Consider the following 25,998-nt stretch of genomic DNA (forward strand, 5'->3'; position numbering starts at 1 on the left):
CCTAGAATTTGGACACAGGTCCTGTAAAGGAGGAGCCAGAGCCTACAATGGGGGTTGTGCATTCACAGAATGGAAGAAAAGATGGATCATCCAAATAGATCAAGTGAATATCAAGAAATATTTTATTGTACATGTAATCAAAGTTTAAAAAACAGACAAGAAGGAGCAAGGGCCAGATTTATCCAGCATCTCTTAACTATGCAGGGTACAGAAATACAACTAGAAAAAGAATTAGCACATATTAGTACCCTCTGCTCCCCTTCCCTGCCCCAACGAAGGAGGTTATACAAGTGAGATTAGTAATGCTTCAAATCAAGCCTTCTCAGTATTTGCACACTTGAGCTGATAAAGTATGTTCAGTTTCATGAGAGAGTATGTGCCTTCAAAATAGTTGTTTATAAACAAAATCACTCTCTCTTTAGTGGTTTGTAAGCATTACTCATTCAACACCAAGAGTATACTTAAATGACTAATGACTTAGCAGCCATAATTGTCTGGTTATATCTGAACTGATGCTATCTTTAGGTATATTGATTATAGAAAATAGATTCCTATAGGTTTAACGATATGTAGTAGAGGATATATTATCATCTAGTTGCAAAACCATAACGTAAGGTAAGTGGCTGTCAAGAAGCAGAGGAAGTATTCACAGGGACAGGGGAGCTGCATGCTGAGCAGGGGCATGTCAACTACTCAGAACTAAAAAGGTTGAAGCTCGGGAGTGCTAGCTGCAGAGGAGTTACACCTCAGTATCATTGGTGTAAGTTTAAGAAAGTCTGCTTTGAAAAATATGCTATTCATCCCACACCTACATCAATCACTGGGCTTACCTTGTGACCCTAGATCCTCCTTACCACAGCACAGTAGGATCTTGCAAGTTCTACCAATGTAACTCATGTTCTGCCTTACATGCTGCGAGGAAGAAGGCTTCCATTCTCCTCCAGAGACAGGTAGGAAGCCTGAATGTGAATGCAGAGCATTACCAGGGCTCAGTCGTCCCTTCAACCGCTCAGGTTCCTTCCTAATTTACAAGGGTGAAGGATTTAACAGCAAAAAGCTGCAACTCTTCTTCCCCAGTATGAGCTGATTTTCTCTCAACAGCTCAGAAATAAGCCTTCACAAAAAAAATGTAAGCTATACAGCATGTAGCTAGGGATGAATCAAATCAGTGTGACAAGTGCTAAATCCCAAACTGAAGACAACACAAATTTTGAGATTCCCACATGAGAGATTTGTTTATTCTTCAGTGGCCCAATAAGCCAACTTCCAGAGAAGGCCCATGGAAACATAGCAAAAGCCAGATCCAAAATAACAGTAACTAACATATTCTGGATTCTAATGCCCTTTGGAGACTATCAGCTTTTTGGCTTAAAATGCAAGTGTATTAACGATACCACGATCTTCATCTATTTCAGCCTACGGCATGGTCCAATGCAGATTATTAGTGTCAAGTTACACACCTAGGACTTGAATTCACTAACTCTCATAGCACCATTTGATTGTTGCTGTAAATAAAGACAGTCTAACCCTAAAGTCCTCTGCCAAAAAGAACCTATTACCTCTGATAGTTGTGCAACATCACCTACTCTGGGCCAGCAGACCTACCCACATTTTTTTGTCCTCATACATATGCCTCTGTTTTCAGAAAAATCTAAAGAGCTCCAAGCTTAAACTCTGTAACATATTACCTTAGCTTTCGGAGTTTCAAAACAAGTTCTCCTTGCAATGTTCAAATGTAGGAAATTCACACAACTGACAGACCAATTTATTGACAATATCTCACTAGTTATGTTATTTCCTGTACGTGCCAACTGCACAGTCATAGAAACCTCTCAGCTCTTCTTCATACTTCTCAGCTCTGAAACAGGAAAGGATCAATACAGGTATCTCAGGATTAACAGACCCAGGTGCAGGCAAAAAAGCAGCTGTTCTGTACCTCGGTAATTATTGCCTGGTATTTATCTGTTTTAAGCAACACCAAAGCAGTATTTGAATTTATGCTGCATTTTAGAAGAGACAGGTTCCCTACCATTACAGAAACATTAGCCTTTCCACAGGAAAAAGTCTCCAAAATTTAGCTGGCCATTTTTTCTTAGCCATTACATTTAACAAGGCCATTCTAACAATATTATAGAGTTGTCAAAGTATATGGCTAATAGCTACAGCCTGTCTTTGAAGTAGATTAGCTGGGCTGCACATTTTCGTAAGAACTACAGAGGTTTACTAGCTATGCTAAAACACTACTTAAAGAGCCTACAATTGTTCGAAGACTCACCAGCTAACTAAACAGAACAGCTGCTCCACAAAAATGATTTAACCCATAAGTGAACTTGAAGACAAACACTACAAGAAAGCCAATAAAGGAAATCTTGTGTGATCAAAGGTTCTTTTACTATCTCATCTGAAAGAAGCTACCTGTCACTTTGAAGTATCTCCTCCTTCCATAGGAATAACCAACATACCTTTTGGAGGCAGTTTAGACAGTGACTGCTCAAAAGTATTTCTACAGAACTGCTTTTTGGAAGAGAAAATAAGTTATTTTACTATTTGCACAAATTGTGAATTTACTACACTCATTTTACTCTAATAATGTTTTAGCTACAAGGTATCTGTACAAGATATATCAGCAGAGATAGCATATTGTTAACACTACATATGTAAACTGAGAAACAACAGGTCCTTTCATCAAGGTGTCATATTGCAGGTAAGCCTTTTTACATTAGTCCGAGAGGCTGCAAAACAGCACTTCTGCACCAAGGAGATTCCTGGTGAGCCCAACAGAAAAGCCGTGCTCTACATAGGCAACTGTCCATCCTGGAACAGCAGCAGGAGAAGAATCAAGCAACTGTGTTTGCAGTAATATTCTTACGAAGGATTCCATTCATTCGGTGCATATTGCTGTACATAAGGTGCATAAACCTGTCAGGTATGGGATCAGCGTGAAGAGAAGCCAGTTGCAAGGCTGCAGCCAACTACTGGCGTCATGTCCCAGATCTGGAAGAAAATATTGTAGAGAATTACATAGCATTATTATAAGAACTAAGAGTTATTTTTATAAGAGGCACAGAAGCAAACAAAGACCTTCCTGGGCACAAAGTCATAAATCCTGTTTAAGCTGTACTTGAGAAAAATATCATGAAGACTTATACCAGCTTTACAAGCCAAAAGCCAAATTATGGCTCAAGAGTCTTCCTGAAGTTCTCTGTAGGTCTGTTTTTAAAAGTGCTACGCAGTTGTTATAAATATGCTTACAGAAAACCAGGGACAGACTGGAACAGCCTCAGTCTTGACGTGCATGGAGGATGTACGGCCTAAGCTCAGCAAGATTCTACAGCAGCCTGGTTTCCATGTCACTGACATAACCTTGGCTTTTAGTGGCATGCCCCAAGAAGCCAGGGAGCTCAGAGTAAAGGAAGCCTGCACATTTCATCGTGTTTGTGTCCTTAAAGTCATTGCCAGTTTCTCCTACTACTGATGCTTGCTTTGTTTGTCCAGAGGACACCAAGAGTAATCAGTTCTGACAGCTACAGACTCCACACGGTGGAGTCACAGACTATTTCCTCATTCAGCTGCAGGAACAACAGTCTGCAAGATACACAATTCTTGCTGCCCACAGTCAGCTTTGTAGCAACAGTTGTCAGAAAGAAAAAAGTATATACAAACATTAGTTCACTATTAAATATCTCTAATAAATGCAGGAAAGAGGTACATTAATACCTTCACAATCCGGTCGCTCCCACAGGTCACCATTAGCCCTCTGGAGATGTCCATGGACATGTGCGAAATGTTGTGTTTTCCTTCATGAAAGGTTGCCAAGGAAGTACGGCTGCAAGAGAACAATTCAAATGAAAGCCAGCCATCAGATGAAGCTTGATAGCATCATTATAGCAGTGCAAAATAAACTTACAAGAAAATTAACTTGCTCAAGTACTAATAAATCAGTCCTGAGAACTGCAGTGCCATATTAAAGGGGACAGAATTAAATTAGCAAGTCATGCTATGGCATTGCTTGTGTAGTTATATAGGTGCATGTGACATTTCCTGGCCTTCTGCAGCCTGACTTCTAGTAATACTAGAGCAGAAGTGGGACACTACATTAGTAAATAATTCCACTCTTGGTTATAAAGTCAAGCTCGGCTACATTTTTTCCTGCTGGCTCTAGTGAGTCAGCTATGGTACAGCACCTCCCTTCTTCAAAAAAGGCAAACAAACAAAACTCCGCCAACCAAAAGAAACCAAACCAAAACCAAATACAAACAAACAAAAAAACCCCACCAAACACAAACCAAAACCCAACAAACAACACCACAATAAAAAGTCTCAAACACCCCTAAAATTGGCATCTGATTACTTTGGTCCTTTAGTGTTCCATGTGTCCAAGGAGATGATAAGACAGTGAACAGTAAAATGCTGTTCATAAGATAAAACTCGGGTTCCTTCCTTGCTAAGAAGTGTTTAATGAGACAGTAAATTATGTTTAACCGAAGTTGCTTGCATAGGACTGTGAAGAACATTCCTGTACAAACGGTTTTCAGTAATTGTACATGAACTAATGCATACACATCCTGGTAGCTGTGATGCATTGTCAGGCACCTGTTTAGTAATTTTAGGTGCGATCAACATCCTTTTATCTGAACAGAAATCTTGAGACAAATGTTTCAACTCTAGAACTGGGCTAATGGAAAAGAAGAAAAAGCGGACAAAAAAGTTGTAATACCACATCCGATCCAAATCGGCCTGCAGAGCCAGCTGAGGAGTCTCTGCCACTGTAGTGCTTCGAGTGCCCAAGGCAAATTAGGAGAGAGTCAGCTTGGCATGTTTGTGTGGCATTGTGTGTGGATGCGGAGCAAGCACAAGTGTTTCTGCACCTCAGCAGTATTACTTTAATTTATTCCTCTTTAATACTCACTCTTCATCCTTGATTGACTCAAAACAGGAATCACAGACACGGACCTGGAACTCAAATCCCATGATTGGGTAACTTGACCGTTTGGTGCTGCACTTGCCACACACTGCTTGCCCACATTTTCTGCAATGATGCTTCATGAAGGAAGAAGAAAAACAAACAAACAAAGCACATCACTATATTGTGCCAATTGACTACCTTCTCCAGCATTCACCGAAAAACAAGAACACTTCTGTTTTGTAGCCTGCTAGGAAGCAACCTGTTAGGAAACCCTCTGTTACTTCAAGCAAAGACCAAGGACTCTGGAGTTCTGAACAGTCGTCTTGGCCATTCATGGGTTTACCTCCATACTCTTCCTGTGCATTCTCTTCTCCTTTTGCAAGCTCCTTCTGGGAGAATAGGGGAAAAATAGGCTTCAAAAAGCAACCAAGGAAATAACAGTCTAAGAAAGCCAGAAATACAGGCTGTTTCAAAAAGATGGACCCAACATGTTACATAAAAATTTACAAATGGTTTAATGAGTTACCAAGTTTTAGTAACCTTTTTAAAACGTTCTATGTTTCCTCCACCTGCTGTATGGACTGTAAGAGTTTCATTCATGGACAGTTTCTGGTCGCAGAGATAAAATGATTTCAAATTGGGTCCATCTTTTTGAAACCCCCTGTAGAGGGGTGTCTTGGTGCCTGTCCAGTCCCTCCAAAAAGAAAGCTATATGAAAAGCTTTCATATCGCAGCCCAGTAAGAGCAGGGTCATCATTACACCATGTTAGACTGCAATTTTCTCAGTTTTGGCATATTATATGCCACTTCACACAACACTTTAGGATTAGCTCTAGTGTATATAAATATTCAGATAAATCCAACAGAGCACTCCCAGCACAGCTTGCTTTGCCCTGTTTGATATAACTGTTTCCATAGAATTTGGAAATTTCTTAGCACTGCCTAGAAATTGTGACCTCCCAATGAACCCTCACTTCAAAGCAGCAAAAATACCAGCAGTTTAAAAGATCTAACAGCTTTAGTGGTTTTCTATTTGCATTTTGCTTAAGTGCTGAAGCACAGCTAAACACTCAAACAAATGATCTCACCTGTCTCAACCCTAATGTTTTTGTGTCCCACATCTGCTTTATATTCCAGAAGAAAGGTTGTTCACACTTCTGACAGGAATCACTTTCTAGCCATTGAGGAGCCTACAAAAAAGCAAGAGATGCAAGCAATCAGAATTATTTTTCCTCATGCAACAGCCAAGTAAGTTTGTTTGAAGAACCAAAGCAAAGTTTTACTTGGAAAGATGCCCTGTGTCAGCTCTGGACATTAAAACAACAATTGCCTACAGTATAGTGAAGAGGAAATTTAGAACAAAAAAACTCCAAACCCAAGGCTACAGTTATTTGTTACCTATATAGCACCTCTACTCTTTAAACCCACAGCAGTATGTTATGTTACTGCCTTAATAAGAAAACTAATTCAAACATTTAAATTATTAAACTTGCTGCAGGCATTCCAAGACTGCTGCTCTGGTTGCCTACGTGATTTTTAAGAGCCAGTGTAAACCCAGTTGTAGAAGCTACGAGGCAGTCATTCCCTTTAAGAGGCAGAGTCCAGAAGTAAACTCTGAAGTAATATCTTTTCTGCTTCCCTAGGATTGCAGTTTGAAATAATTAAGAACTCATCTGCATTTTCCATCCTGCCCACATCTTCACTAAGCATCCCTTCTCCCACTCACGTATTTTTCCTGCCAGAAAGGGACGAGGCCAAATGAAAATAGTTAGAGCTTTCACATATTTCAACACTCTCAGATATTTCAACTGAGCATCCTTACAAAGGGCAAAGACAGGCACAATATTTCTAGTACACAGACTTGAATTAGAACATGCATAGTCTATATTCTTTACACATGTGATGTGGGAGTCTCCCTGAAACCCAACAGAAGGAAGGCTGGAACAAAGCAGCATTTCTTCTCAGTTCACTTACATCAATTGTTGATAGAAATAAAGCAATAGTATTGTCAGTTGCACCACCTCTCCAGGAAAAGTTTTTAATACCAGACGTCTAGTTCCTGCAACCTTGATTGCATCCCCCTCCTTCTCTCATGCTAGTGGAAAATATTGTAAAGGGGAGTAAGAAGTCCAGCGTGAGGGGTGGGGAGGAGAGTAGAGGAAATTATTGGCCTCTCCATCACAAGTTACTTCTTTCAGTTACTTACAATAGCATTTTTCACTTAATGGCATTTTTGAGAAGGCAATCCACTCTCTGGTTCCCTCTAGCAGAAAAACATGGTATCTTCCTGTTCTCTTCATCTTAATTTCAGGCATTAAATAACAGGTGAAAACCTGTCAACACTACTACCAACATACAGTTGGAAATGCCCAAGATCAATAGCATGACTGTCAGTGGAGTTACCACTCCTTTTAATCAAAAAAGTCCATCTTTTAGTCTTACATGCACTATTGCATATTTGAAGGTACTCTATAACATGACTCACTAGCTAATGTTTCAGAGACGGCATGTTCATAATTCTTCGAACATTTATTTTCTTTGGTTTTGGACTGCACTGGATTATGTTCTTCCAATAAGTTCCGAGACATCATGGCCGCTCTAACCACGTTATTTTAATTGTACTAAAATTGTCTATTACTCAGGAGATCCCTTAATTACTGCATGCAGATCCAGAAGCAAAACAGCCACATCTTGTTTTACCAATTGCGTTATAAGTAAATTCCTTGCAACTATAAAGCTTCATAATATCACAAAATGTTTGAAGATACATCATCACGCTGAAAACGTTAGGAACATCACAGACAGCATTCAGTGTGTCTACGGTGACAGCTTAACATAACAGAAAACAGCTCTAAATCACAATACTTGATTTAGGGACAAGCAACAGGGCAAGGAAGGCTGAGCCTTATATTCTACTTCATAGTGCAACCAACACTAAATCCTTCAATTATGGCTTAAATAAAGATAGTAGTAATATATATCTTTTCAGCTCTTACGAGGGATATGAGCTGATGCAGAAAGAATGTGCACAGCAGGCTCGGTTCGTGTATACTAAGGTCTTTAAAAAAAAGTTGTCTGGGGACTTAATCTCTACATTCTGAACTGCATCTCAAAAACAGCATCTCACTTCTTAAGCTACTTTGACATGAGTTGAGAACTTATTTCCAGACTGGTGAAGCACAGTCCATTGCTTTCTATACTGCAAAGGCTTGTCTGCTTTAGAGTGTTCCAGCAGCAAGGGCTGTAGCCATTCCAGTGAACACGTTGTCTCACTGCAATAAGACTCTAAGCAGACCCAAGCCTGTCCTGCATTTCTCCTGCCCTGGGAATCCACCTGGTACAATGCAGCATGGACAGCCATTAGAACAGAGCAGGTTTTAATAATATCATTCATCCTTAAAGTTTCAGGCAATATGAAGAAAACAGGCTGCAGAACTGACTAAGCAAAGCCACATCAGCCCCTGAAAAGTGAAGAAAAAGAAATCTTTGACCTAGGACATGATCTTACCTCTTCTCGGCTGATATCCATGTTCCAAACAGCAATTCCCCCATCAGCTGAACAAGATACCAGCTGCCGTGTCAGCTGGATGTAACAGATAGCCTGCACCTTGTCACTGCAAACAAAATAGACACTATTTACCCATAAGTATTTAAACAAAGCTTAGTTTCCCAGCAAAGCCCAATTTATCCTTGTAAAGCTGCCTAGAAAGCCAAAACTGACTTCCAAACACTTTGCTAAGTCTTCTAAGTAGAGCTATGAAGATGAGTGAACAGATGCTGTCACCTAAGCACTGCCCTATTGTCAGGATGTTGCCTAGCATTCTTACAGGCTTGACCAGAATACCAGAGATACAGTTCCATGTTAACATTTGCTGGCGGTAAATACTGACAGTGAGCTGAGTGTCAACTGGCTCAGAGTGGGCATGCAAATACTCTTCTGTGTTGGCAAGGAGAGACAGTTATCCAAATAGAGACAACTGAAAAAATAAATATTTGTTTCAAGATACAGCTAGGAAGCAGATGGAGCTTCCATTCTCACTACAAATCACAGTAAGTCTGTAGCTGCAAAGCAAAGCAGGCACTCACTAATAAGACAGATTAATCCTAAATAAAGAGTCATGGCAAAATAAGTCTGTCCTAAGAAACTAAACAAAGGATCTCAATAGTATTAGACTGCTTTGCAACATCTACGTTCCATTTTAAAAGCCATTCTGCTTCTCAGAAGAACTTATTGTCCCATTCAGTATGAAGTTTAATGCTAAGTGTGATGTTTGAAGAGAAATTAACAGTGTTATAAGCCTTCAGCAGGACACATGATGCAGCAGTAACAGCGGTACAAAGTCCTCCACTCACTGACTTCAGTTACTTTTTTGTAACCAGTACTCTATTTTAGTTCTTCAGCCATAGAACTAAATCCTCCAGATTTAACAAGAGTTCTAGGGCTAAGGTTATCAGTGTTGATCAAAAGTGGATGGAGGCATCTAAGGAATTAAGACAAAAGGAAAATACACTATACAAATACATCTTTAAGCATAAACAAGATCTCTACTACCACTGCCTTTCTAAGTAGAATATATATTCAGTGGCAAACTGCCTGTCAGACTGAATTAAGGCCCTAGATTTAAAAATGGCAGCTAGTGTTGTGTTTCTATAAAGAACTGATTAAATACAGACAACCACCTATCTAATCCACAGAACAGCGGAGATGTGACATGCTTTTCTGAAGTCTAGAGACCCATCCCTGTAATTCAGCCAGTTTATCACCACACTGATAGAAGGAGACAGAGAACAGGAACATATTGAAGCTTATTCTACATGGGCACATGAACATTCTTATGCATTGATTTTCTAGCCCCACCCTCACAGGCAACATTGTGAAGTATTTACAACACAGAAGCATGCAACTTTTACATAAAGTCCAAGCAAGATGATTTAGGATGCTTATCCACCTCTTTCTATAACCTACTTTTATGTTATATTCTCACTGCTCATGTTTGCTACTTCTAAACCATGGATAAAAAAAAGAAAAAAGGTTTATCAGTAACGCCTTCCTAGTACTGATTATCCTTCTTGCTCCTCAAAGCCTTCAGAGTTCTGCCAAAAGTTATTTTCTCCACTATTCGCAAAGATTCAAATATCTTGCCAAGCTCTTTAGTCTTCCTGGGACTCTGTTGTCATTATAGAACACGTAGGAAAAACAATACACCATTACATACTGATGTCCCTGGAGCAGCAGAGTTCGCCCCTTCCTTCCACCAATATCCCACATGATTATGCTGTGATCAGAGGCACCGGAGAAGAGCAGTCGTTGAACAGGATCCCACCACAGGGAAGTAATACTTCCTAGGAAAGAACATTATGCAATTAGATCTAAGGGAGTCACTCCCCAACACAATGATGCTCTTCTGGGCTATTAAAGTGAAAGCTGAGGTACTCCTTTACTACAATAAGAGACATTGAAAGCCTTAAGGCAAAGGACAGCATGCAACAGCAAAATACAGTCCTGCTGGAGAGGCAAAGAACATTTGAAAACAGGACAAAATATCCCTAGTAAGAAAATTAGATACAAAGAATAAGCCAGAAAGTTTAAATTACAAGCTATCTGCCCCTTGTATTTAGGTAGTTGTTAAGAGCTGGCAGGCTGCTATGGGATCTTTGAAGATGAAAAGTACTAAAACTTGCCAAGCAGAGACTGGCATCTACAATGAAGCGCTTGGTGAGTGGTTGCAGGGCAGCACACAGCGTTCACAGGTAAACCAATTCTCTTACATAACCATTTACAACCTCAAAATAGCTGGAATAAGAACCTGTCGGTTTTACTGTAGTTAGCAAATCTGGCCACTATGTATTAAATTACAAAACTAAATTTCAGAAGGTCCGACCTGGCTGTGCACCTCATTAGTGAGACATAGAAAGAAAGGAGTCATCTGACAGTAGCAATCTAATACTAAACCCACATGCAGGTAATGTGGACAGGAGACTAAAGAAGTAATTTTGTCACTCATGCTGCCTATAGTTTTGAAGTTGCAGGAATATTTTATTCCCTCACAGACATCCTTCCCTTTAAAGCATCCTCCCATTGCTCAGTGGTAATCAAAAACCCTGTTAGTCTGAAAGCAAGATGAATGGCAATGACAGCCAAAATCAGTCCTTTTCAGCTCTCTGGAGGAAGAGATTTTTTTCTTGCCTCCTTTAGGGCTATACCATTTTCAGACTGACCCATTTGAGAATTGTTGTCTCCATGAGAACAGTGACCATCCTCACCATAAAAGGCAGTTTGAGTATTATCTCAGCATTACACAGAGTAGGCTGTTAAATACGGAGAATTCTGGAAGCTGACTGTTGAAGGACAAGTTCTAAAACCCTTTGCACTGCAAAGCAAACCCTGCTTGCTTCTGAAGTCACAGTTAGGCAAGAACTGGAAAGGAAACAAGATGGAGTCAGATTTTGAAGTCTGGCAAACACAGCTGCACTCAAAGAAGAGCTTAATGCCATTTAAGTTTAGAGTTACCAGGCCTTGGGAATATTACACAAACACTGTGGAGGAAAAAAGGTTACACATAATCTGTGTTGTGGTGGGGGTTTTTTGTTTGTTTAAAAAAAAAGGCAGAGAAGGAAAAAAATGAAGGAGCTACTATTACACCAATTGAAGAAAAACCCATTTCTACCCCTCAAATTTAACCAAACTCTATACTGGATCAACTCTTGTTTTGAGTACCACAATCCCCTTAGGGAATTTATATATAAGCCAAAGTTGTCTGCTAAACAGACAGGACTGCTGAAGTTGGTGCTTGGAAGCCCAGCGCAACTCAATATATACACAATTAGTAGTGTCATGTCGAGACATAGATGCTATTGTTAGTCTGAAAGCAGCTATCAAGGAGTTGCATTTTAGCACAGACCAGTGCCAAAGCACACAGAGGTAAAGGAGTCTGTAGGGCCAGAAGAATTATTTTGCTCTTAACTGAAACAATCTGAAATGCTGCTTGAAAGCAGAAGAGGCATTTATCACTTGAAAACTTTCAGCTTGCCTCCTTCATTCAAAGCCAGCTTTATCATTTTACAGTCAGCTGCAAATCAGGAGTCTACCCAGCTTCAACAAAGTCTACTCTGTAGTACTAAACAAGGCAGCCTTTTCCAGCGGGTCAGAGACTTATGAGCCAGTAATTCATCCCTACCCAAACTATTCAGCTGATTTGAAAGTTGCCAGTACCACATGGAAGAGGCACTAAGTCTTGTCTCTTTTTCTCAGCACATTATTAAATTACATATTCTTGGGTGATTTGCATTCTTGCCTTACTCATTACAGCAAACAGTAGCTCCATATCATGTTACAGACTATTTGGTTCTTCATCTAAGGACTTCAGCTATACCACACAGGATGAGAAATTTGTCTTTGACTACACAGTTTTGATTCTAAAAGGCTCTCTAAATCTCTTGCATATAGCTTAGTTTCAGCTAAACATAGGAAACTGAACTAGAGCCTCATGAAGACTCATCAGAACAAAGTCTGTATTGGGAAGAATTAAGTGGCTTTTTAGAATCTAGATTGGGAGTTGCTAAAGCTGCTTTAGGTATCATTATAGTACTACAAGGTCACCAAAAAGAAAAAGTAATAAATTCTCATCCCTTCTTTTCAATGTTAAGGACACTAAAGCTTTTAAAGGTGGCCATCTAGTGGATAACCTGTGTTTAATTGAATGCATTTGTTTACCTTTATTTTTCACCTATAATACAAATACCTGTCAGTATTTATAAGGCTAAGATTTCCCCTCATCAAGAACATGTCTGTTCTTTAAGAGATCGTTGTATGTACGGCTTTGAACAGTTTGATAACTACTACTCTGCACTAGTTTTTTATCCAATATCTATCCTTAAGAGGTAAATATCCAACTGAACATATCCCAGTTTACAAAGAGGTACTGTAAGTAGGTCAAGTAGAATTAAGAGGAAGGAGTTATTTTACCTTCATGCCCTTTGAGTGTTGTGATAACTGAGCACGTATTCTGCTCAAGCTTCAGGAGAGTGATCTGCCCAGAATAATCACCAACAAATGCATGCTGAGTTTCATAATCGTATCTGAATACCAGTCAAGGTCTTAAGAGTATTTTACGGGACTGAAACAGAAAGCCTAGCTGTCAGCTACAGAGTCTGAACAAATTGGAAAAGAACATCTCAATATGTCAGATAAATATTTACATAACTACTTCTAAAGGAGTTGGAGACCACAACAGTAAACCCTTTTCACTCCTCTCTTCTCTTCGCCTTTGCCTACATGTGCAGGTAAGACAATATGGAAAATAAGTGAGAAATGTTTTAGAAAACCACTGGAGAAGCCATGAGATAATTCATGCTGTAGTTTAAGGTAAGCTAAGTGTAGCTAGACCGTTTCTAGCAGACATTTACAGAACACACTCATGATCTTCTACAAGAGATGCCAGAACTCCTCAGGCTACTTGTTGCAGTACAGAGCTACCATCAGGAGCACCTCACTGGACACTGGGTGGCATTCAGTCTTACCTACTACCTGCTCCTATTAACTCCTAGTTTTCTAACAAAGAAACTTAATTTTAACTTAATAGAAAAGGTCATACTTTTTTTCTCCATTTTCTTAATAAACTGTCCAATTATTTGCAATAGCATTAGCTATAGAACCCACTGAATTCAAATAGTGAGGCTTAGAAGCGCCAGACTGTATTGTGAGCTAGTTTCCTAACACACACACACACACACACACACAGAGCCCAGTATTAACCCAGTTCTGTGCTGCATTCAGCTGAGGCGAGCTGTATGTGAAATCTTTCACAGGACACAAAGTCCCTGAACTCTAAAACAAGGACAGCAAAAAGAGAAACAGTACAATACAAACCTGTCGGCTCTTCAGTCAGTAAGGCAGGGTCTGTAGAGGTGGGAGACCTCAAAGAACAGCCATGCTGCTGGCAACCAAGCAGTTGGCATTCCTCTTAGTTTCTTAGCACTACACAGGTATATAGCAATTCTAGAAGTCTTTATTGTTTTTTTCCCAAGAGATGTAGTTGACCTCTTTCAGCTTTTGAATCATGCCACTTCCACATTACTGCCACTAATTCTCATACCAGTACTTTCACTTACTGTCAGGCCACATCTAAACTGTCACCATTAACAAGTGCTAAAAAATGTTTTTAGAATTTAAAGTATTTAACTCATCTTCAATTTTTTGATATATGAACTACACTTTAGACTACTGAGTTTGTAAGTCTTTTATGTAGGATAAAGAATGCCCTGAAGTACTTACAGCTGAACAGACAACTGGAGTTCTTAAGCTACAAATGCTGCTGTTAAAACTAATTTGCAGGAAAGCAGCTGCACAGAAACAAATTGCTACCAGCAATGAATAAAGTTTCAATATACCTTGTAGCTTGAAGATAGAAAATATTCATATGAGCAATGACAGAAAAATTAAAGCAGTCCAAAGGGTTTTCCTAACGCTTTGTGCTCTGGAAGAATTAAAATGCACACTGGCATCTGTTGAACAAAGTGACTTGCCTAGGAAGCATGCAGGTCAGGCTGTAGATACAGTTACTAGTCACTTCCACAAGACGCTACAGACAAAGATATCAAAATTAGGAACCAGTAGACACTGCGATGTCTGTAAGTCAAGGTCACAACATCCCCTTCTACCATCTAACAACAGCTAACAGAAATAAAGGTATTAAACATCTAATCAGAATAAGGGTTTTCAGACTTGAAAGTAATCTTGTTCTAGCTTTTTCCAGGAAGAAGAGGGAATAAATTGAGCTAAAAGAACCAAGTATTCTTCCAGTTTCAGGGTAGCGCTCAGTTTTCAAAGGATACTGTAGACATGAAGCCCAGGAGGTGAAGTAATGTCTCCCCAGCATAGTCCCACTCCTGGTGCACATCCAGCTGATACACTTGTCGTGGCCGGTGCTGATAACCCACTCTGATGTCAGGCAGAAAGTAATAGCAGACACTCGATTCTGATGAGCTGTGGGAAGGAAAAGATTCTTACTTTCTCCTAAAAATCAAAGCAATGCATTCTTATGTCCTAATTCAGCGAGACACAGGTTGAACATGATATCTAAGCAATGTCCCATGGAGATGTTTCTACCATCATTATTATACTTGCCTCTAGGCTGAATTAAAAGGTTAGCATTGTTCTGTGTGGTATTTGCCTTTTGAATGGCTTAAGTGAACCAAGCATGCCAGCCAGTTAATTTAAGCCTTTCTCCCACAGAGAGAAGCTGTGTTCAGCCCAGATACCCAGGATGCTCTGGTTAAAAAACAAGCAAACTCTCAGCTCCCTCTCGTTAGGCCAGGACTTCTGGGGAGAACGTAACACATCTAAAAACCTTAATTGCTTGCTTTAAGTGCCTCTTTTCCTGATCACAGGGGAGCTATGCCCAGATTCATGCTTTCAAGCACCTGAAAGTGTATCTAGTCCAAAGCATTCAAACTGCTACCTGTGACAGCAACCAAATCCCACCCAGCTTTGTTTAGAACACTGCCATTAAGCATGATATTACATGAACATTAAAAAGAAACCTCCCTGACTCCCAAGATGCAAGTAATTCCCTTGACAGACTTGTCAAGTCATCTTTCTTAGGATAAAGGAGGTTTTGTTGCTTTAAGAACAAGGTCTTTTTCTCCGAAGCAAGAACATTGCTGCTATCAGTGTCAGGCAGGGAGTCATACCACAAGCTGCACTTTGTCTCACTATATAATCCGCAGTCTTTAAGAATCTCCTTCGGGTCTTTCACGTTAATATTCCAATTTTAACCAGCAATCGAGTTTTGTATTTCCTTTGAAGATGTGCAGGAAAATGCTGAAATTTGCATTTCCATAAACATGAGAACAATCTCTATTCCCTATGTACCAAAAAAATAAGGTCTTTTTCATCCCTGTTGCCCTCCTAAGATGACAGAGAAAGCAAGGACTGTCTTCAGCTAGAAGTAACCAAGCTCAGTGATTACAGTAAGTACGGATGGAAATTGCAAATACCCCAGTGCACCTTTAGAAAGCTCTTACCCTAATGTTAATGTAGTATAATTACTGGAAGAGCAAAATCTGAACTCACTAGTTCTGACTCATTACACTGGCAGGCTAATGACGTACTGAACTTAGTGATAATGACTGCAACCCAGAGTCAGCTGACTGAGGATTACTCAATAACTGAACATTTATCTTATGGCTGTTATCTCCAACTAAATAACAGCTAGAAAGTCAGTCAGATTTAAAGCATATTTGGACTTGAGTGATCTGTGACAGTATCCAGTTTTGCAAATATTTCAGATGCCTCCCCTTCACATAAATGTTAGCGTAGACACTGGTTAACAGTTTACCTGGATAGGTCTTCACAAAGTTCATCTTATTAAAGTCCTCTGAAATATGAAACTCCTAAAAGGAAAGTGGAACCATTAGAAAAGATACCACAGCAATACTAATACCCAAAAAAGAGCAGTAACCTCACAAGCCAAAATTTGCATAGCAGCAATATATGTCACTAAAAACCAGCAGTTTCTCAGGCTGGGGTATAACACACCGACTACAAATTAAGGTTATTAGTGAACTACATTTTCAACAGGGAGCATCCTTTCAGAACCAAATTTGCTGAAGGAAGATTATAGGAAGAGATAAGATCTCATTTGTCCCCAGCAAGAGCAAACAAAATAGTATCTTGCAGTATTTAGGATTTAACTATCTGGGACTTCATAACGGACAGCTTTAAGTAAGTGTTCTCTATTTGATCCATTAGGCTTACTGAAATTTTAAGTGTCTCAGCTTACAAATTAAACTAGTTATCACTAGAATCAATACTCTATGCAGTTCTGAGTAGGCCATTCACAGTAGTTATCAATAAAATCACTTTATGATGCTCATGCAGTACGCTGGTTCTTTAAAGAACAGTTATTTTGACCTTATTTTCATAGAGAAAGGAAACCATTAAAGCATCTGAGAGTCACAAGACTCCCTCTTTTGCCAAGAAAAGTGGGAAAGAATACAGACTCACTTTCTGTTCTGCCATATGTATCTGCTCTCCAGGAGAGGGAGAGCATTACAGCACAAGTACAGAAAGACAGAAGGAAGACTTCTCAGAAGGAAACAAAACCAATTCTGCCTCTTGGAATTTTAGAGCTAGTGTTGAAATTTCTACATCATAAAAAGATTTGCAGCAAGAAAATCCAGAGACAGGTGCATGGTGACACAGGCAGATCCATGTCCCTGGCCAGATGCACGCTAGCTGCAGTTCACAACCCCTGTTAGCACCCTGTCATGGCGCTCTGCCCAGCTTAATGTACTCCTCAAAATAATTCCTTGATGAAGTATAATTGTTTGGGCCCACTGCTACACTAATGGCTCAGTGACTTCTTGAGGCTAGCTGGCTCACATCTAGCCAGAAGAAGCCTTGTTTATTTGCAGCCCTCCCATGTACATCTCAGGTGAACTGCCAAGAAGTTCAGCCATTTAGTAGTAGCTGCATTCCAAAGAGGGAAAGAAAACAAATTGTCAGCTGCAAGCAACGCCTGGTGCTCACAGACAATCTAACCAATTCTAATTTGCATTCGGAAGAAAAGTCACAGCAACATACCATGATAGCCCCGTTATCCTGGCCTACAAATATTCGTCTGCTGTCATGATGATAAGCCATGGCTGAACATGGTGCTGTCAAAAAAAAAGGCAAGTACATTACAGTTATTGAAACAGAGGTGTTAGGATACACATAATGAGTTATTTGCCAGCATTTGAGACACATTCCACTGCAGATCCACACAGTGATTCACCTAGTGAAGGATCTGGTTCTGACAGAATACTGCCTTAGATCTCACCCAACAGGCAGCTAGTTTCAAATTGAAGTCTGAGCTAGAGTTGCCGAAAAGTTCCTGAATTCAAGATCAAGTGAATCCAGCACATGGGGAAATAGGAGAGAGGGATTCCCACGCACAGCACTGGTACAAAATCCTGGCTATGCTTGGCCATCACTTACCATCCCCAGCACTGTACTTACATGACATGGTGTGATAGATGCTGGGCCAATATTGTCCACTGTCTCTCTTCAGCCATACTCGTATTGTTCTGCATCATGGGAAGAGCAGGAAGAAGACAGTTTTAAGTAAGTGCATCATCCCTTGCATCTGAATCAGTTCATTACTTGTATAGCAGCTCCAAGCCTCTTAGCGTTTCTGCTACTCAAACATAATAATTAGAGGAAAAACATAATGGAAATAATAGTACGCTAACATAACAAGAATAACAGTACTAAGAATAGCCACCCTTGGGTTCTACAAAACTCTTTATAGATGGAGTTTCAGTAAGTATGAAATGGAACTACTATTTCAGCTGACCTCAGATATTGGTACATATTGGACCCCTTTAATTCCTTCTCCTTGGCTTCAGCTGATTTAAGTCAAATTCAAGTTGCAGGAACCTTCCAGCTTTGGCAGAGCAAGCCACAGCTTGTTTTATAGGCAGTTAAGTGTTTACTACATTAAAAAAAAAAATAATAAAAAAAAAATAATAAAAAAAAATATATATATGTATATATATATATATATATACACACAGAATCACAAATCATTCCATTATGGAAGTCTGAACTTTTACAGCTTCTCTGTGCAACTCAACCTTCAGCAAGCCACGTACTGAATATTAGTAGCAGAAGCACCTCATTCTCCAGATCAGCACATTACTGACATCTCCATCTCCAAATACTGATGTATGGACCCATAGTGGACATTATATCCAGTTCAGTATTATTTCCCCTAAGCCACGCCTCTGCTCCCTCATGTAGAAACAAAAAGAACAAGCAATGTTACTGCCACTGCTCCTCTGGTCTAAATATAAAGAGGACTGATTAGCCAGTCAAGTGGGAATTGAAAGTAGTTGACAAGATGACTTGGATAGCATATTAAGGCTCTTTATAAAATTGATTTTAGTTTGTAACCTTCCAGAATCAGGGGGGAAAGCAAAAACATTTAGCATTATATCACTCTCATGACTGGCAGAAGGGATATAAGAGAAACAGCAAGGAAGTGGAAAGTTATTGTCATTTAAAAATATTTCCACAATAGGCACATTTCACAGGAATCTACGTCAAGAAGTTAAGAGCATACATGTAGACAACACCGTTAAGGTTATTTTAAGCCTTCTTGAAATTTCCTCTCCAAATAATTGTTTGCCTCCTTGTTACTGTTTAAATCCAACTTCCTTATTCCTAAATAGAAAGCTAAACAATCTGTAAATATGTTTACCTGGAAACACTGTCAAGAAACTTCATTAAGATGAGTTGTTCTATTTACTTTTAGCTAAAAAAAGACCTGGTATTTTAAATTTTTTAGAAAAAAAACTAAGGGAAAGGTTTGCTAAACATGATATAGGACTGCTACTAAGAATTTAATAAAAAGAGCACAGGAGAAGACTGATATCTTGCATCAGAACTAGAATTTTTCTGGTAGTATTCTCATTTTGTAATCCATTTAAGGGCTTTTCTTTAAAAGACCACTTAAAAATAAAGCAGACAATACCCACCCTTAATGTACTACTTTCCTTTTCTAAACCTTTAAATCAATACAGCTGAGTACACACTGCCTCAAAACAACGATTTTCAGCTTTGAATCAAGTCAATTTTCCACCAGTTCAGTGGCAAATGCATATTACTCCGGTCCATTAAACATCAAGACTGTATCTTAAAAGCTGTCACTTCCCCTTTACAATAACCCACACCCTGCCTCATGATCAGAAAGTAAAGGCTTCAGAAGAGCAGTTGCTATTTCTTAGTAACATGAGAAAGCAAAAGAAACAATGCTTCCAAGTCATTCTTACCACACAAATGCCAGTGGTAGTGTGAGCTAGCACCTGTGCATTTTAATGGTTTTTAAATCTGCTTTTAAAAGCAGCAACATCATACTCAAACCACTCTGAACATCTCAGATAGTAGCTTCCACCCTTATTCATTCAACTTTCACTTCTAGCCAAAAACATGTAATTTTTTTTTTATATAAAAAGACTATTAGTTATCATAGTGATTGTGGCCATGCATTGCTGATTTTCCCAAAGTAGACTTGGTTTCCTCTCAGTGTTATGGTTGGTGATACTAAACCAGGAATTAATATAAAGGATGCAAGGATTTGCTTTTTCTAAGCAAACAGCATCCTGGAAATACAATTTGTGCACTGATCACCAACAACACAGTCCCCCACTAAAGTGGAAAGTCTAAGCAAATACCTGAAAGAGATAGTAAAATTAACTTCCAAAAGCTTCTTATTTTGGTTTAAGACTTTGCTAGCCTCATGCTTGCAAAGATAAGGTGTAAGACAGCTTTATACAAAGTTCTGATTGAGCAAAATTTGAACAGACTGTTTCACAGTAGTCTGCAAATAACCCGTGCCAAAATTCCACTTCTCCTTGATTCTCTCTCCTACACACCTGCTGTTGTGGTGCATCTCCTTTTGTTAGGACAAATCAATTTGTAAAATTATCAGTTCTAGCTTAAAGGAATAGGGACATTGTCCAGTGATGCCACTTCCATAGTCTATGAAACTGTTTCGTTATGAGAACAACCACACCAGCCCTGGAGTCTTTAGCGCTCTTCTCAAAACTTGGTCTTTAATGAAGAGGCCTGTGCTCAGGTCCCGAGAATAGCCAGCTGCCACTCGCCTTTCTTCAAGTATTACCTAATAAGGGCCAAGAAGGTCAGGTTTGTTCGACATCAGTATCAGGAAAGGATGTAAAAATGTTGAAAGTCATTAAGAAGCTATAGATACAGATAGACACAGATACACACTTTCCAAATTACAGTAGACTCAGATATCTGAAAGTGTCAGGGAGAAGTAAGACTAAAAAAGACCTCTGAACTTCCCTAACATTGATTATTGAACCAGAAGTTGCTTTCAGCTGGAGAGCATGTACATTTACAGAGTAAATCAAAGGGCTTTTTTGTTTGGTTGGGTTTCTTTACATAATATAAAGAAACACACAAAAGCCATCTTTAAGCAATACTGACTGTAGCCCTACCTATTTCTGAGGTTTTCCTTATCCTCAATTGCTGTTTCTTTTACAGACTGGGTTAGCATCCAACAGTGCTGGAAAAAAAAAACTGGGGCTTGAGAGGGGAGAAAATCCTTCAGCGTTCCAACAATATTTGTGCTCCTGACACATAAGATGACCCCTAAGAGCCAAGTGCATATATGTCAGAGAGAAAGAAGTGATAGAAGATTAGCAGGCAAACCCAAAATTGTTACAACACAAGCACTACTTCAAGTACTGCACAGCTACACTAGCCCTGGTGCAAGCACTGCATCTTCCTAACACCTTCAAACCACTCACAATTACCTTCCCATCTGAAATTAACCACTAACAATTGCTTTTGTAGCAAGAACAGACTGCATTTTTCTGGTAGTCAAAATAAACCGGAGGTATTTATACTGCTATTGACCACGTTCCCAAAACATGGAATTAGGAATCTGGTTTAAGCACAGTGCAACGCAAGCTCAAGAACACAGCTTGCAGCTGATGCTTTTTATCAAATTTCTGTCACTAAAACATGAGTTTTGACCAATATTTAAGTTCCATAACTGCAAAAAATAATACTGCAATTTAAGCAGCAGTTTCAATGCAACAGCAGCTGCTGATGGTCACAGAACACCAGCATTCAGATGTGCTAGTGACTTTAGAGACCTTGTCAGCCTGTGATAAGTATAATACCACCATTTTGCATCTAGGCTCTTGTACACTAGCTTTACAATTCCTCAGCATCCCCAGCTTCAGCTGGGAAACACTCATCTTGCCTTAGTTATCTGTCTGCTGAGAACAAGGACAGAGATGTGACGGTATCACAGACCTGCGCAGCCCACACTGGACTATCTCAGCTGCCAGAAAACAGGAGCCAGCCTGGAGCAGGCGGATCCAACTCACAGTTGGTACCCGAGCTGCCTGCCCAGGCTGAGGGACACACTGCAACAATTCCAGACATTGTGTGGGAGTCATGGTCAGGCAAGATGCCCGTAGGGACACAGAGTTAATCATCCTTTCTAGGTTCAATTCTGAGAAAGTGTCACAGATGGCAAGTATCCTGCCAAAAAATTAGACTCGGAAATTTTCCTATTTAACTCCAGCAGATATTCTTGCTTCCCTTTTTGGCTTCAAAGACTTGTATTGGTATTCACAGATCTACTATGGCATCTTTTGTACCCTCAAAAAAACCTGGAACCATTACTTCTCATTCTAGGAAATATCATTTAAAATAGAAAGACCTACAACTCCTGTAAGTAGAGGATAATCCACAACATTCCTGGAGAATGTTTGTGCACCAATGTTTTCCTCACTCAATTTGTACACACATTCCTCGGGTTATTACGAAATACTTTGCAGCCTCAGCTGTATTAAGATCTAATCAAAAATACTTCGGCTCTACTCTTTTGGTACACCACTCAAAAGGCACACAGCAGCTCTTCTGCTTCTTGAACTCTGTACTTGGCTTGCTGCTGGCAGCATGATCAGTTATGCAGTATTAACACCTACACTCCATTTTTAGTGAACAAACAGGAGAGCAAGAAGTTTGGTAACATGTTAAACTCTAGGTGACAGATATGTGAGTGAGTAGGCTTTGATCTGATGTAGGAATTATCCCAGATTAGAGATAATACAGTGCAACTGTTTCTGAAAGTTTAAAGATCTAATTAAACTGCCAGGGGCCCAAAGCTTCTCTTAGAAATGTACACACATCAAAGGTGGGTAACACCTCTGCTCCCCTTGCACAGGTCAGTATCTGACATGAAAACTTGCCCAGATAAAGATGCATCTGCATCCTTGGCCCTTATCAACACAGTCTATCAACACAGGTCAGACTGCTGACCTTCAGTGTCAGAACTTTACATTTAAAGGTTGGTATTGCCTGCTACAGGGAAGCCTCTGCAAGCCTGTCCCATGAAATTCTGCTCAGGTTTAACTCTTGAAAACTGCTATTTCCTCTTCTCTCCTTCAAGAAGCACATCAAAATAAACCAAACACAAACATGTTAAGATTCAGCCCACACTGGCACCCGAAAGGTGGGGGCATTCCACTTCAGCCTGCACAGTACTAAGGCACCAGAAGAACTGCACGTAAGAGTGGAGTAAAAAGGAAGCTGCTCATACCCATTCACAACTTGTCATCCAACATGTACTACAAAAAGTCACTTCCACAGGAAGGGAAGAGACCAAAGAGACCAATCAAAGCTAGAAAACACACCTAACATATCCAAGTGTCACCACCTGCAGCCAGCTAGGTACAAATACTGCTGTGGTTCAACAAGGAGCTGTAGGTACTACTGCTTCGAAGGGTCAAGATTTAAATCCTGCTGCTTTTACATAGACATTACTTCAGTGAAGGGAGCCATCTACCTCTTTACCAGGCATGAAATTTCATTTTAAGCTATAAGAAGTCCTACTAAGCTGTAAAATCAAGTTCTGAAGAGGCAGCCACTGTTCTGTGGAGTCACAAAACTCGATTTCCCTTAAACAGTCACCTTTCAGGGCACACATTGCACAGTATGATGTCCTACAGTCTAAGAGCATGAAAGCATTTAATATGTCAATATCTAATTGTACAGTTTGAGAAGCACACATGCCATTTGTCCTCTGATCCTGTTAATGCTGTGCTGAATGCTTCCAGCACCCCAACCTCCAGCATTCTGGAAGCTTGAGAAAGATGACAAAGATATCTTCACATGCTAGAAGTTGACAGTATAAGCCCAATACTAATTTTAATGTGCTTAAGAGCACTACTTTGATGGCCCATTACAACAGGCACTCAATCTGATGGCTGCAAAAATATTTTTGAGGAATAGGAGCCTGAATCCAAGTGCAGAAACATATTTTCGAATAACCTTTAAACAATAGAAGGAATCTTTGGCTTCAGGTACCCCAAACTTATAGTGTGTGTACTTCAGGCTTTTAGAATGTAGTGATGAGTTTTTCCTCCAGCCCTGACAACTGAAAGCTCATCTAAGAATTAAGTGTACTAATCTTCAGGAAAAAAGAGTGTGTGGGAGGGCAGAATCCAATTAGCCACTTTAAAGAACTACTACTACAAATTCCACTACTTCTACTGCCTGTTTTCTAAAGAGTTCAACTGGCACTGGAAAACAATTCTTAGCATACCAATGAAAAATACATTCTTATCACTTAGAACCTCTCCACAGGCACTGAAGATAGACTAGCACTTTCTGATTTCTTAGAGGTGCTGATAATCAGCTTCAATAAGTGCAGGCATAGCTTCTCATTTTTAAGATCGGATTTATGTTGCCAGGTCACTGAGAAGTCTGAAAAATTCGGCAGTGTTTCTACCTGATCTGCATAAGAGCTCCATGACGCACCCTGTACAAATTCTGTTGCTTTAATGCCAGCTGATTAAAACCTAACAATATCTGGTAACCTTCACTTAAATCAGGATAAGTTTACATCCTTTGCACTTGATTTGTTCCCTCTCTCCTACAAATCCTGAATGCCTTGGCCAACAGTAAGCTTATAAAGTTAGCATGTGCTTTTGCTAGCTGGTTTGTTTGCTCCTTTTGACCTAATAATAAATGCAAAAAAACCCCAAAGTTTACTGGTTCAGCTAACACTACGGCTCTTCTGACTTCCAGCACTCATACCCTACTATGTGTCATATGGTCAGGCTTTTCAAACTAGGATTCATGCAAAAATTAATCCAGATTAAGTTTTAAAAGTTTTATATTACAAGAGTAAAATTATCCCTCCACCAAGCTACCCCTCAAATAATGCACTCTCATACTTTCACATGCTCTTTTCAAACACTGCTGCCGTTTCTGGACAGGACCTCTTAAGAAGCATCTCCTACTCCTCTTCACATTTAAAAGTCACTTTACACATGGCATGGGGGAACTTCCAGCTCTCACCAACACACTGCAGACCCCTCACCTCTCTCCTAGTCAATACACCTATGTACTACCTGCTTCCTCATTTCCACTTTCATTTGCTCTGAGTAACTGCTTAATGACATCAACTTCTGTGACAGATGTTTCACATGCTACGTGAGCCAGTGCCAAGGATCAGGATGAGTCTCTGAAGACATTTTCCCTTCCAAGCAGAAGCCATTGTCCTCAGCAGCCCATCACCACCTCAGATCCTCACCCCTTGAACCGTTTCAGCCAGAATGAAGCAGGTTTGAGCCATCAGAACGGGCTTGTTTTGGCTGCAGCAGGTCGGGGGGGAAGCTGTAAGGTGCCTACAAGCGATTTAGCCAGCACAGCGGCAGGCAGAGGAAAACGCGTTCTCCCTCTTTCGGTTCTGCCCATCACCGCTGCAGAGCCCTTGTACGCACACACACGAGCAGCACGTTTCCATCTCGTCCGCAGGGCCTGCAGGCACACACAGCACAGCGGCGCTTTCCGATGGCGGGGCCGCTGTCCGCTCAGCCGGCCGGGCCGAGCCGCTGTCGCCGAGACAGCCCCCGGTTCGCGTTGTTTCCCTCCAGCGAACTTCAGCTGTAGTTGTTTCCTCACGGCCGCAGGCAGAGCCGCGGCCCCGCGCGTCCGGCAATCTCACAGCCTAAACCCTTATTGCCCCCCGCCCCACCCCGCGCTCCGCTCCCGGCCCAGCCCGCTCCCGCCACCTTCCGCGGGGACCGGCCGGACCGCGCCGCTGCGCTCCGGGGGCTCCGGACCGGGGGCTCATCGCCCTCGCCAGGAGAGCAGACCGCCGAGGGGAGGGAGCGCACCCTCCGCCCGCCCAGGGGCCGCCCGGGCCGCCTGCTCCTGCTCCCGCCAGCCCCTCGCTGAGCCCCGCCGGGGAGCGGGTCCGGAGGGGCCTCACCGCCCCGTGAGGCGCCTGGGCGGGCCGGGCCGCGGCCGGTGGCCTTCGCTCACCTGTCCTCGCTGGCCGTGATGACCCCGTCCTCCTTGGGGATGAGGAGCGCGGCGCTCACCACGTCCTGGTGCCCCTCGACCTTGCTGAGGAGGACGGGCCGGCTGCTCTGCGGCCGCGAGTGGATCTCGGCTGCCATGTTGCCGCGGGACCGGCCCGGCGCCCGTCAGCTGACGGCGCGGGGACAGCCCGGCGGCCGCCGTAACGCTGCGTGTAGCGGCGCCGCCCGCCGGG

The 25,998-nt window shown here is 41.0% G+C and overlaps 1 protein-coding gene across 1 annotated transcript; it reads right to left on the bottom strand.

The window, feature by feature from the left end:
- Positions 1–99: 99 nt before the first annotated feature.
- On the bottom strand, positions 100–25,998 carry WDFY1 (WD repeat and FYVE domain containing 1). Its single transcript, XM_080349873.1, has 12 exons — positions 25,767–25,998; positions 17,910–17,977; positions 17,493–17,566; positions 16,246–16,300; positions 14,741–14,891; positions 12,873–12,985; positions 10,123–10,249; positions 8,415–8,520; positions 5,995–6,096; positions 4,910–5,040; positions 3,718–3,826; positions 100–2,994 (listed from the first exon to the last, which is right to left on the bottom strand). Exons 1-12 carry the CDS (start codon positions 25,901–25,903, stop codon positions 2,935–2,937), a joined length of 1,233 nt encoding a protein of 410 aa, XP_080205999.1. The 5' UTR covers positions 25,904–25,998; the 3' UTR covers positions 100–2,934.

Source organism: Nesoenas mayeri (assembly GCF_963082525.1).
Source record: "Nesoenas mayeri genome assembly, chromosome: 9".
NCBI classification, from domain to species: Eukaryota; Metazoa; Chordata; class Aves; order Columbiformes; family Columbidae; genus Nesoenas; species Nesoenas mayeri.

Coding starts and splice junctions, on each gene's coding strand:
- WDFY1 (XM_080349873.1), bottom strand. CDS start 25,903: ATGGCAGCCGAGATCCACTCGCGGCCGCAGAGCAGCCGGCCCGTCCTC. Junction 8,521..10,122: donor CTGCTGCTCCAGGGACATCA/GTATGTAATGGT, acceptor TTTTGTTTGCAG/TGACAAGGTGCAGGCTATCT. Junction 3,827..4,909: donor GAGTCAATCAAGGATGAAGA/GTGAGTATTAAA, acceptor GTTCTCTTGCAG/CCGTACTTCCTTGGCAACCT.